Source organism: Pundamilia nyererei, unplaced genomic scaffold, assembly GCF_000239375.1.
Source record: "Pundamilia nyererei isolate P.nyererei 1_Seehausen unplaced genomic scaffold, PunNye1.0 scaffold00028, whole genome shotgun sequence".
Taxonomy (NCBI): domain Eukaryota; kingdom Metazoa; phylum Chordata; class Actinopteri; order Cichliformes; family Cichlidae; genus Pundamilia; species Pundamilia nyererei.
In genome coordinates, this window is record NW_005187429.1 from 1,124,963 (window position 1) to 1,137,284 (window position 12,322).

Sequence of the window (12,322 nt, forward strand, 5' to 3'; positions counted from 1 at the left end):
ATCTTCCGCTGCTACAGCCTTCCTTTACTGTGGGCTATACAATGCGCTGGGGTCTCCACGGTAACGGGGTGCGCCACAAGGCCAGCCAGTGCGTGGCTCCCGGACGCTCCGTTACACCTCCGGAATGTCGGCAGACGGCGTGAAAAGGGGGCAGTAAGCGGCCCACATTACAAAAATAACCCAGTGGTCCTTTGGAAATGTGCCAGTGGCGACACCGTGACTGCAGACCGGAGAGAACGCCGTCCGCACGCACCCGCGCGCGGATGACGTCATGGGTACAGTAGATAATGGCTACCCTTATAGAAAATGTATTGGGGATCATATGGGGCATTTGTAGGACTCCTCCGGCCCAGATTAAATAGCCATAAGTATATAATTAGCGCCACTTGTTATTTTTAGACGCACAAAAGTTAAAATAAGATTACCCCCCTCTCTGTCATTTACAATGTTTGAAATTATACCTCTAAGTCTCTATCATATGAGTTCCACTCAGGAACATGGTCAAGTTGTTCTGTATTGTCTTCTTTTTTAATATACTAAAAGTAATCATGATACTTAAATCACAATATAGTAATACACACTTTCAGACACAGCTGCTAATCTTTCTATGAAATTGCTGTTATTTTATTTTGAAATTCAACTTAATTACTTGAAATACACTAAACAGCCATTTTATTAGATACACTTAGCCACCACAAGGTTGAACCCCCTTTATGCCTACAGAGTTTTCTAAATTTTTCTTGGTATACATTCAACCAGCTGCTGGAAACGTTCCTCAGAAATTTTGCTCCACGTGACAGCATTGTGTACTGGGAACCTCCTGTTCTACCACATCCCAAAGGTTCTCTTTTGGATTGAGATCTGGTGACACTGGAGGTCATTTGAGTACAATTAACTTATTGTCTTGATCAAAAAATGTTTGAAATGATTTGAGTTTTGGACATGCCATCAGAAGATGGATACACTGTTATTATAAAGATCAGCAATAATACTCAGATAGGCTCTGGCATTTGAATAAAGTCGGTATTATGGGGCTCAAAGTGTGCCAAAAAATCTTCCTGAACCGTCAACGCACGGATGGGTCCATGCTTTCATGTTGCTTACACCAAATCCTACCCCTACCATTCAAATGCTGCAGCAGAAATGGAGTCATCAGACCAGACCATATTTTTCCAGTCTTCTATTGTCCAGTTCTGGTGAACTCATGCAAATTGTACACTCAGTTTCCTGTTCTTAGCTGACAGGACCTGGTGTGGTCTTCTGCTTCTGCAGCCCATCTGCTTCAGAGATGCTCTTCTGCATACCTGTTGTAACGACTGTTTATTTGAGTTTCTGTAGCACTCTGGCCATTCTCCTCTGACAGTTGACATCAACAGGGCATTTTCACCCAGAGAACTGCGGCTCACTGTGGATTTACTCTTTTCCAGACCATTCTCTCTAAACCGTGGAGGTGGTGGTGGAGTGGATCAACAGTTTCTGAAATACTTCAACAACCATACCTCGTTCAAAGTCACTAAAGTTATCTTTCTTCCCCATTCGTTTAAATATCACCACTTAATCTTTACTCTATCTACATGCTTAAATTCACTGGGTTGCTGCCATGTGATTGGGTGACTAGATAACCATATTTTTCCAGTCTTCTGTTGTCCAGACATGTGACTAGATAACAAACCTTTGAACATGTGTACCTAATAAAGTATGAAGTAAAAAAATTCTAATACATTAAAGGTGAGTAATACACATTTTTAGAGGTTTAAAAAGTATATAAGTAATGAAAATTTACAGTGACTGTATTTTCAAATTTAACTGTCTGTTTAGAGTTCATGTTTTAAAAAAATGAAATTAAAGTGATTTTATTTTGAAATTCACACATCAGCTTCATTAATGGATCCCAGTTCAGCAGCGGAGGCATAAAATAAGTCAACTCACATGTACCGTTACTATTATAATGTCACTTTGAGACAATGTTTTGACAGTCAAATCCTCGCTGCAGAACATCAGCCCAGCTGGGTGCATCATTTGGATAACGCTCCTGACTAATCCTCCAAACAATTCAGTGCCTTATAATCCCAATATTATTACAATGTAATCAAAGGATGGAAAGCACTCAATTTATTAAACCCTCCTGGGTGAGACAAATGAGTCTGCACACACACACAAGCACACACGCAGAGACAACAAGAGCCACATTTCATGTAGAAAGTGTAGTTTTATTATTTCAAACTTCTCCTTAACACCCGAGAAGGTTTTCACCTCATACCTGTCTCCCTCCTTCCCTTTTCCTTTCTCCAGTTACATCTACAAAAACTACTCATTACTGTGTATGGTACATTTTCCTCCTCAGTCGCCATGCTCTGGAAATCAGCGAATGAGCTGCAGGAGTGGACGTAGCTCGTGAGATGACGATGGTGGGGAATATTAGCTGCAGATGGGCTTAAAAGAAGGCAGCGTGAGGATGTAAGCAAAACGAGAGGACGAGGGAAACGGGTACTAAGAAAACAAGTCTGGACGTGTAACCCTCTCCTCCCACCGAGTCCCACCCACCTGCCCCCACCCCTTTTTGTTTGTTTTTTCTTTCCCTAAATGGAACCAACAATAACAATCATTGGCTGGTTATTTACATGCACAGTGTCCCCCCCCCCGTTACCACCCCATAGACACACTAATGCCTGATCCCAAAGCCATCTGCTGATCAACAGTGTTACATGTTACAATATGTTGAATAGATTTTCCTGACAATCACTTTTACTTGATTTCAGAAGCAAGCCAAACCTATAATTTAAAAAAGACAAGGCTGGTGATATTCCATGGTAAAACAAAAACAGCAACGAAATCAGCCTTTTGATAAATATTTTCCATGTTGTGAAAGCGCTCTTGTACAAAACTATTGAAAACCCCATCAGTCAGCCACGCCGTTGCACCAAATTGCACCCCTTTGTCACAACAAAGCTGGGCACTGTAGTTTATTTTAAACACGCACCTCTCCCTCACTGTAAATACTACCTGGACATAAAAATAGTTTCCACAAACGTGCTCTTTATTGCTAAAGAAACTACAGCGTGCAGCTGTTGTAGGAAAGTACAGTAAAACAAATCAGTGCTGGGCGCTACAGGGAAGCTACTGAAAGATGGATGTTTTTTGGTCTTTTCATGTTTTGCCTTGTATTTACCGTAATAATAAACAAGTGAAATATCACCTGCCTTATCTTTTAAGGAATTCACGCTTTTCTATGCGTCCTGGGACCTCAGCAGTGGCTTCGGCTGGAAGGTGAAAGCAGGGAAGGAGGAAGGGGGAGATGGCTTTGGGAGCGGGAATCGTAATCGACTGCTCTACACATCACCACGTTCTAAAAACAACAACAGGTACGAGCCGTGCCTCTTTTTTTATTAGGTGACCCCCCCCCCAACCCACCCACCCACATCGACGAGCCCAACCCCACCCACCCCCCAAACCAAACAAAACAAAACAAAGCAAGAACAAAAACAAAAAGAAATCACAGGGGCACCAAGTGGTAAGAGTCCAGGGTGCAACTGCAAAGCACCAGCTAGTCCTGTGGAATTACACAATCACACACACACACACACACACACAGCAGTGGGAGTGTTGAGAGCTGGCAGTTTAGTGAACTGTCCCCTCGGTGAGGCCAGCTCTTGTTCTATGAATGTCTTCTCCCCTCGCCTTCCTCCAGCGTCGCCTTCCTCTCGTCACGCCGCCCGGCATGCTGGTTCTTCCCTGAGCTCTGTACATTCTTTTCAGGGCCATATTTCACTTTCTCAGACACACACACACACAGTCACACACACTCACACGCCTCTCCGTCTGGGTGGGGTTAAGTCCATTTCTCAGGTAAACTGTGATAGAGTGAGTCCATCCACAGTGACACCATCAGGGTTTGGCCTGAAGGGGGTGCTACCAACAGTTAACCAGCCCTGCAGGGGTGCAGAGAGGATGACATAAGTTAAAGTTACAATATGCTGCACTTTGACATAACTGCATGAAAAAAGGCACTTCACTGATTTTACTCATGAAGTTGAATTTCGTGTCATTAAACTGCTCTGCCAAAAAACCAGTCCTGTAATTTTCAAAGGCAGGTTTTCATGCTTTAACGCAAAAACTGTTATAGTTATGAAATGTCTAACATTTTTTGAGATTGATACAAATGTATGGAGTTAAATTAGCCTCAAAAGGATTACAAACTAATACTTACAAGGATAAAAAAATACTGATCATTCCTGCACAAATGTTTACGTTCAAGGACACAAATCTGATCATTTTTACTTTCAAAAAGCTGCTACTTTCAGCTGCTCCCTTATTCACAAGGGGTCGCCACAGTGAGCCGCTCTGCATGTTTGATTTGGCAGATTTTTTATTTTTTTTTGCACCAGATTAACAGATTCACTTGGCAAGCGAAAGGTCACTGGTTCGATTCCAGGTGGAGACACAAATCCCCTTTGGGTTTGTATCAGGAAGGTCATCCGGTGTAAAACTCTACCAGCCTAGGCGAGTAGCCCAAAGAAGCCCTTCTTGACACAACCCCAAAGGAACAGTATCCTCCCAGATCAAACCGGGCATCTTTCCCTCATTAGGCGACAATGAAAACCTTCTTTTAGCTCACTTAAGAGCTTTGCCTGATACGGAGAGATCTCGTGATGTGTGCACTTGTTTATTTGGAGCATTTTTCACATTTGCAGCTTTGAACGGTTTCTCAAGCTGCGTTCAAGTGCTAGTGAAAAATTGGACACTGGAGGCCTGTAACTGAAGAAGGATTTTGTCTCATCCAGGTAGCTTGAGGGTTAAACCTGGGTTTTCAGTACCATGAAGATGTGTCTCTTTTTAGCAGCGCTCCAGAGCAGGTTAAGTTCTAGATTAGAGATCAGAGGGTATGAAATCACCACCTACTGACCAATCAGTTCTCCAGCAAATTATATCATCATTCCCAGAAGGTCCCATGGACCTCTGTGCGTGGACGGCATGAGGATCTAAAGTTTTTTTAATAGTGTCTAAAGTCTTTGCATTTCCCTGATAATTAGCAATAAATATAGATTCTTATATTATATTTTAAATATAGATTTTAATCACCATTTAATATCTCTGGAGTAGGTGACACTCGCAGGGATCATTTTCTGTGAAAGAAAACTCATATGATCCCATATGATTGCAGAGAGATACCCTGGGTATACTGAACTTGCTTCATAGTCCCGGGCCCTGGCCTTCCCTTGGATTCTAAGAAAAACTAAAAAAGTTTTTAAAGCTACAGGTCTGGATATATATGCATTTGTAAAGGAGTTTTATATTTGTTCAAATTGCTTTGTATTTGTGTGTGGATTGGAGCATGCATTTTGTGAGTACCCAAAAGTACTCACAAAAACGTTGTACACATTTTCATCATCCCTTTGAGACTAACTTAACTCCATACAAATTAAGGACTAAAAACAGATCCTCACTCAGCTTGACTGCACTACATTTATCCAACACCATTACACAATAGCAGTGCTACAATGCTGGAATAGCGCTTGAAAGATTAACAAAGAAAGCAACAAAAACAAAGATATTAAAATAGGAGACATTTGGAGAAGATGGCTGTAACTCACGTGTAAAGAGGCTGCAGCTGCAGATGAGAGGACTTCTGAGGAGGCTGGTAGCCATAAGAATCGAACCCACCAATGAAATCAACTTCATGAGGGGAGAAAGAACAAGAATGACATCATTCCAGTTTCCCTTAAACTGTGTGTGTGTGTGTGTGTGTGGGGAGGGTTATATACCAGGTGTTGTATTTCAAGATAACTCTCTCACAGCATCAGATTGTATCATCTTATGCGTTTGGCATGCTTTTATAGACTGCAAACTGTGACATCAGAATGAGCAGAGATACAATACCAATACATCAACCTCCCTACTGCCTTTGTGTCACTGATACATAGTTCTAATCTTTCTCAGTTGATTAAAGGAACAGAGTCATGTGGTGTCGAGTGAAGTAGGATTGATTAGCTGCATCAGTGGGGCTATAAAAAAACAAAACAAACATCAAGTTCTGGATCTGTTTTCTCTACAGCTAGAACTGAACAGCTCCATCATTTTAAAGTAAGAATGTTGTAATGCTTTCTTTTTACAATGAAGCACAAACGTGGTTTAAAAAAAGGCATTTAGTTATTTATTGATGTGTACACACTTATAGAGCTTTCAATAACATGAAGTGTAAGACAGATTAATTACCTGCCACATGCTAGGGAAAACGTGTATTCCCAGACTGGTTGCCGACTGATTACTGGAGGTTGCTGGCTGTCATTAAGTAAAAAAACCTTGTGGTTGCTTTGGTCACTAGCAGATTGCAGCAGTTTCCTGTAATTTGCCTGGAAGATGCCTACTTTTCAGTTTGCGTAATGCTTTATTCAACTTTAACTACACTCGAAGAGTAAATGGCGAGTATTTGCAGGCAAATTGCTTCAGCTAACTCCTTTTTTTTTGCCTTTTCGTCATGTCTGTCTTTGTACGGACGTTTTATACATAACTGTTTTTGGGGCAAATAAAATGCAAGTGGGGATTAAAACCGCAGAATTAATGATTACCAGTGCTGGAAATACTAGCGCTTGATGCAGTGTTTTGATTTTGTTGCCACAGGTACCCACAAAGCAATGCGCAAAAGTCACGTGGTCTGTCAATCTCTATATTAAAAAGCCGAATTTTTGCAGAAAAAAACCCAAATCTATTACAAAATCTGATTTAGTCTCTATATTATAAAAACAAAAAAACAACATGGCGATGGATCTAAAGCTAAAATTTAGACCGGCTGATGTCAAACACTCGCTATATCCATCTTTTATATACAGTCTATAGTCCATCTATTTTATGAGTGTGAGTGGTGCCTTGTTTTAAAATAATACATAGCTGAGAAACTTGATTTTGGTTTTATGGATTTTAAACAAATCGTGTAGATGTTGCGTGTTACTGTTAGAACATCACTGACACTATGCTATGACAGGCATATAATTGCAATACAGCATGCTATTAAGACGTTAGAGACACAGCACTCGCCCACTTCCCCTTACAGGAAATCAAACTTATAACATTGATAAGTTTACTTGATAAGACTTCATTTCTTCCACTGAGTGAGCGTAAAACACTCACAAGAGGCACATCACGGGAACAATCAGTCAGACACGCAGATGGCACACTCACACCGACAGACAAGCACTAGCCAGCTGACAGACAGACACTCTCATGGTGGGAATGCATCCTAATACTCCCCACAGATGGAGGGCTCAGATCACCCAGAGGGAATCCTCTGCAGTGATATCGCTAAGCATGACTCACACAGGAGAAACCAATGAGACGACAGCACTCGCACTCAGAGTCATGGATCTCTCACATAAGAGCCCTCGAAAATAGTACGACAAGCACACCTAATCAACTGAACAAGGTGCTGGAAGAGCTTTTAGTGAGAAGAGAAAGATACTCACAGCTGTCCTCGTCATCCTGGAAGACTTTGCTTACGTAGCAGGCGTAAACAAAGCCAAAGAGCTGTTGGAGAGGAGATGATCAGAAATAAATACAAGGGTTGTTCTGTTAGCTGAGTCACTGCTGACTTGTCCAATATTTCTCGGAAAATGTTTTAGCATGATATTGAGGGTCAGCAAAGTGATACAAAACCAAAAAATGAATGTACAAGAACGTGTGTGTGTGTAAGTGTGAGTGTGTGTTTGATACGTACAGCCAAGAGGATCTGAATGGCTGAGCTCAACACCTCGATGTACTGGTAGTCGAGCAGACACCCGGACACAGTGATGACATGGTGGTCATCGGGGGCCATGCGGGAGTCTAATACTGGTGTTACCAGGCAACCAGGACCGTGCTCCATCCACCACGAACGATGGAGGGATGTGTTGAACGTCATGAGAAAGTCTCTATCCTAAACACACACGCATACAGTAGACACAGAGCTAATTGTCATTCTCTTACTGTATCTTAAAGCTTCTTTTAATTGTTATTAATACGGTGATGCTTTTCTTCTGTCTTCTGCCATGTCTACACTGTTATGTTAAACATAACCAGTTATTAATGAGGTCAGTCTACGTAGAAGTAATACAGATCAAACTTGAGATTCTTTGCTTGGTTTTGCAAAAAGGGAAGACAATCAGAAAAAAAGTTGTCTTAAAAGTAGAGGAGCAAGTGAATGAACACAGTGGCTGAACTGAGATGAATACGGAATATTTTAAACTTTAAATCACTCAAGGCTAATTTACTAGGATCGAAAAAGAAAAATACGGATGTAAAACGACCTGCCTTAATCGTTAAGTCTAAAAAATACTTCTGAAAAAAGCGACATAGAGCCAGAGAACTGCTAATATTTGGTAGCTGATGCAAAGTAAAATGATCTATAAAAATGTACTTAAATATAACAACAAAACCATACAAGTCAGAACAGGGGTCGCACACAAAACACAACTTACCTGAGAGAGGTTTCCAACCTCCAGGTAGAAACAAATAATGAAGGAGTTCCATCCCACCCAGACGACCAGCCATACTGCATACTGCCAAACAGAGACACAGGGATCGGTGTTTGGGGACAGTAAGTTGCACACACAGTTAGTGCAGGAACTGGGACTCCGGTGCAAGATGATGGATATACACTACTCACAAAGATGAGGTATCTGAAGCGAAACTGCACAGTGCCAAACATGCCCAGGATGACGGCCATAATGTGCAGGAAGTTGGCCAGAATGGGAGCCCACTGGTAGCCCAGGAAATCAAACACCTGCCTCTGAAGGGCTGCCACCTGGGAAGGGGTGGGTCACACACACAGACACACACACGTATATATGCATATTAGGAAAGAAACAAGCACACATGCAAATATAAAGGACAGAAAAACACAACACACACACACAAGTAGTGAAGGCTACACACACACATACAGTGACAGGGAGACACATACACAGGTCTGCCGCAGTTGTTTCCATGGTAACTGCCTGGAGCACCAGCCAGTCCAGTGACTGTAAAAAAAAAAAGAAAAAAAAAGAAAAGAGGAGCACCCCCAAAAAGCTCCACCAAACTAATGAGAATCTATGGGCCAAAACCCTGTGCCGCACAACAACTCATCAGCCGGGCAAACAATAGCCTCAATAACTGCTCCTCACACTGCTGCTGTCCACGCCTGCATCACACTCACTGCAAGGAGATGTTACAGTCACTCTTATAACACAGTCATCACCCTTGAGAGTGTCAGTCCTGAGCTATTTCAGAGGAAAACAAACATCCAACTTTCACTCTACAGTAGAGACCAGGTGGTGAGAAGAGCATTTTTGTTCTTTACATTCAGATTTTTTTTTCTATATGGAGCTATCAAGCCTCTCTTTATAAACATAGACGACCCTGACACTAAAGACCCCCCTACCCTGTACCCTTCTGCTTTATACACACACCCTAGCCTGTAATGTGGCATGGCACCCCAGCAGCTGCAGCTCAAAGCTTTTTCCTTGTGTGACTGCATGAAGAGGCCAGACAAACATGTCTGATTACAATGTGTGGGTCTGTAGCACGCTCCTCTAATTATATCTTCATGGTGAGTGAGTAAAAACACACACACACACACACACACACACTTACCAGCTGCAGTGAACATATCACCAGCAGCGTGCATCTCCCGTCGCACTTCCCCATTTTGGAGGGCTCAGGACGCGGCTTGGAGCCGCGGAGGCTCCGGGGAAAAGATGGGTCCCCGGTCAGATCCAGACTGCCTGGTCGCCTCAGCTCACAACATTCCCGGCTGAATAGACGTGCCCAAGGCCGCCGCCTCCTCCAGCAGCGCTGGTCCGGCTCTTCCACTCACAGTGGATGACCCATCTTGGCCTCTGCTTTTTTTGTTTTTTGTAAATAACAGTCGCGGGAGGGTTTCAGGAAGGAGAGAGGTGAGGAGGAGGTGAAGAGGGTCCAGTTCACGCCTGCTGCGGTCTGACCACCACAGAATCACCTCGGCCACACCTTCCGAAGAGGGGCTACACAAAGACACAAAGAGAGACGGAAAGCTGTCATAATCCGCTCCGGGCTACAGACAGAAATGAGCATCATATGATACCGGATCACACGGGGGTGGTGGCGGTGAGGAGGAGGAGACCGACCCCGCAGTGGTGGTACTACAGCTAACGTTTGGCTACATACACTACGGACACAAAGCAGCCCGTTGTGACTCACGGTTTTCTAGGAGCGGAAGAGTATCGCCCCCCTCCCCACCTCCTCCTCTCCCAACCTCCGTCGTCTGGATCGTCTTCTCCTCGAGCTGCTCGCGGGGGAAGAAGTCAAGTTAGCGGGCGGTTTTTCTTACCGATACCGGGCTCCTTTGCTCCGTCTCGCAGCGCCTTTTGTCAACAATCGGTGCCGGGGCAGGAGCAGGAGGAGCCGGGGGGAGAATGAGAGAGAGAGAGAGAAAGAGAGAGAGATAGAGGGGGTGGAGGCTCTCAGTCACCGCGACCCCTCGAGGAGGAGCTGCATGGATTCTGCGGATCCGCGTGCGCGAGGGAGTCAGCGAGTGAGCGCGAGCGAGCAGCCCCGCGAGGCTTTTGAAAGGATCACAAAAGAAATGGGGGCCCGCGGTGGGTGAGGGGGTTCAGACTTGTGGAGGAGGAGGAATAAAATCGCCTCCTCCCTCCAGCACCACCATCCAGACCGAGGAGAGGGGAGGCTGGCCCCCGGAGGTGCTGCCCTTTTCCTCAGCTTGTGGTTATTCGGAGCGGAAATAAACACAATTAACAGCCTTGTTTAATCTCAGCTACTTACCACGAGCAGCGCGACAACAAATTACAGTGAGCTGCACACAAGCTATATCAGAGAAGGAGGCAGATGATGAGGCGGCTATTGCAAAGGGCCACGCAGGAATCAATGAGCATGACAAATATTTTATTTGGACTTGTAATTCACCATGCTTTTGTGTCAAATCTTTGCAAATAAAGAATTCTGAGTTGTCCTGTTTTGATAAATTAAAGCATAGACTCCTTTGGGCTCTACTGAAGTAGATATGCAGTCAAATATAATTCTAAGTGCGGTACAAAAGTATTTGCCCCCCAGTCGTAACCACTTTTTAAGTGGTTCAGTTCAGTTCCACTAACCACACCCAGAGCTGATTACTGCCAGACCTGATGAATCAGGAACTCACTTAAACAGAACCTGTCGGACAAAGTGAAGTAGACTAAAAGATCTAAAAATAAAAAAACAAACAAAAACAACAACAACAACAACAACACAACATGCCATGATCTAAAGGAACTCAAGAACAGCTGAGAAACAAACTGACATCTATCAGTCCTGAAAGGGTTATAAAGCCGTTTCTGAGACTTTCAGACTTCAGTGAACCACAGTAAGAGCCGTTATCCACAAATGGAGAGAACCTGGAACATTGCAGAATCTTCCCAGGAGTGGTCCACCTGCCAAAGTTACTCCAAGAGCGCATCAACGACTCATCCAGGAGGTTACAAAAGAACCCAGAATAAAATCTGAACTGCAGGCCTCAGCTGTGTTACTTAAGGTCAGAGTTTGTGATTCAACAAGACTGGGCAAAAATGGTATCCATGGGAGAGTAAGAAGAAAGCCGCTGCTAACCACAAAGAACATGACAGCTTGTCTCACAGCTGCCAAAAACATCGTGATGATCACCAGGACTTGTGGGAAAATATTCTGAAGACAAAAGTTGAACTTTTTGGAAAGTGTGAGTCCTGTTACATCTGGTGTAAAACTTACACAGCGGTCTGGTGCTTCAGGTTTTGGAGTGACTGAGTCAAAGTCTGGACTTAAATCAGATTGAAATGCTTTGGCATGATCTTAAACAGGCTTTTCATGTTCAAAAATCCTCCAGTGTGACTGAATTAAAGCAAATCTGCAAAGAAGAGTGGGCCAAAATTCCTCCACAGCAATGTGACAGACTCATTGCTAGTTATCACACACGGTAGATTGCAGTTCTTACTGCCAAGGGTGGCACAACCAGTTATTAGGTTTAGGGAGCAATTAGTTTTTCACATAGAGCCTGGTAGATCTGGATAATTCTTTTTTCCATTAATAAATTAAATCATTTTTTTAAAACTGCATTTTTTTATTCAGTCAGGTTATGTTTGTCAAATGTTAAATTGGCTTGATGATATAAAACACGTAAGCTAAAACCTAAGAAATCAGGAACGAAGCACATACTTCTGTTGGGCCTTAGGGCAGCCCCTCACTTCATCCGCTCTGTGAAATAAGCTTTTCAAGCCAATCTCTCTCTTTGAGACAACTTTCTTCTGATTGGCTGCCTCCTTCAAGCAGAAGGTTTTAGCAGCAGTTGGGTGGGGTTGCTGTGTCT

The 12,322-nt window shown here is 43.3% G+C and overlaps 1 protein-coding gene across 2 annotated transcripts; it reads right to left on the minus strand.

Moving 5' to 3' along the window:
- Window positions 1–3,468: 3,468 nt before the first annotated feature.
- On the minus strand, window positions 3,469–10,928 carry nkain1 (sodium/potassium transporting ATPase interacting 1). Of its 2 annotated transcripts, none has more exons than XM_005728319.2 (8): window positions 10,319–10,928; window positions 9,604–9,992; window positions 8,636–8,773; window positions 8,448–8,528; window positions 7,709–7,906; window positions 7,458–7,518; window positions 5,592–5,673; window positions 3,469–3,929 (listed from the first exon to the last, which is right to left on the minus strand). In XM_005728319.2, exons 2-8 carry the CDS (start codon window positions 9,655–9,657, stop codon window positions 3,920–3,922), a joined length of 624 nt encoding a protein of 207 aa, XP_005728376.1. In that variant the 5' UTR covers window positions 9,658–9,992; window positions 10,319–10,928; the 3' UTR covers window positions 3,469–3,919. The 2 variants fall into 2 exon arrangements, with proteins under 2 accessions (XP_005728376.1, XP_005728377.1); XM_005728320.2 differs by lacking the exon at window positions 10,319–10,928 and adding an exon at window positions 10,189–10,310.
- Window positions 10,929–12,322: the final 1,394 nt, after the last annotated feature.

Bases quoted from the DNA above. Each gene is read 5' to 3' on its own strand.
- nkain1 (XM_005728319.2), bottom strand. From the start codon at position 9,657: ATGGGGAAGTGCGACGGGAGATGCACGCTGCTGGTGATATGTTCACTG. The intron at 7,519-7,708 runs GTACGTATCAAA...CCTCTCCAACAG, and splicing joins CCATTCAGATCCTCTTGGCT to CTCTTTGGCTTTGTTTACGC. The intron at 5,674-7,457 runs GTGAGTATCTTT...CCCCTCATGAAG, and splicing joins CCAGGATGACGAGGACAGCT to TTGATTTCATTGGTGGGTTC.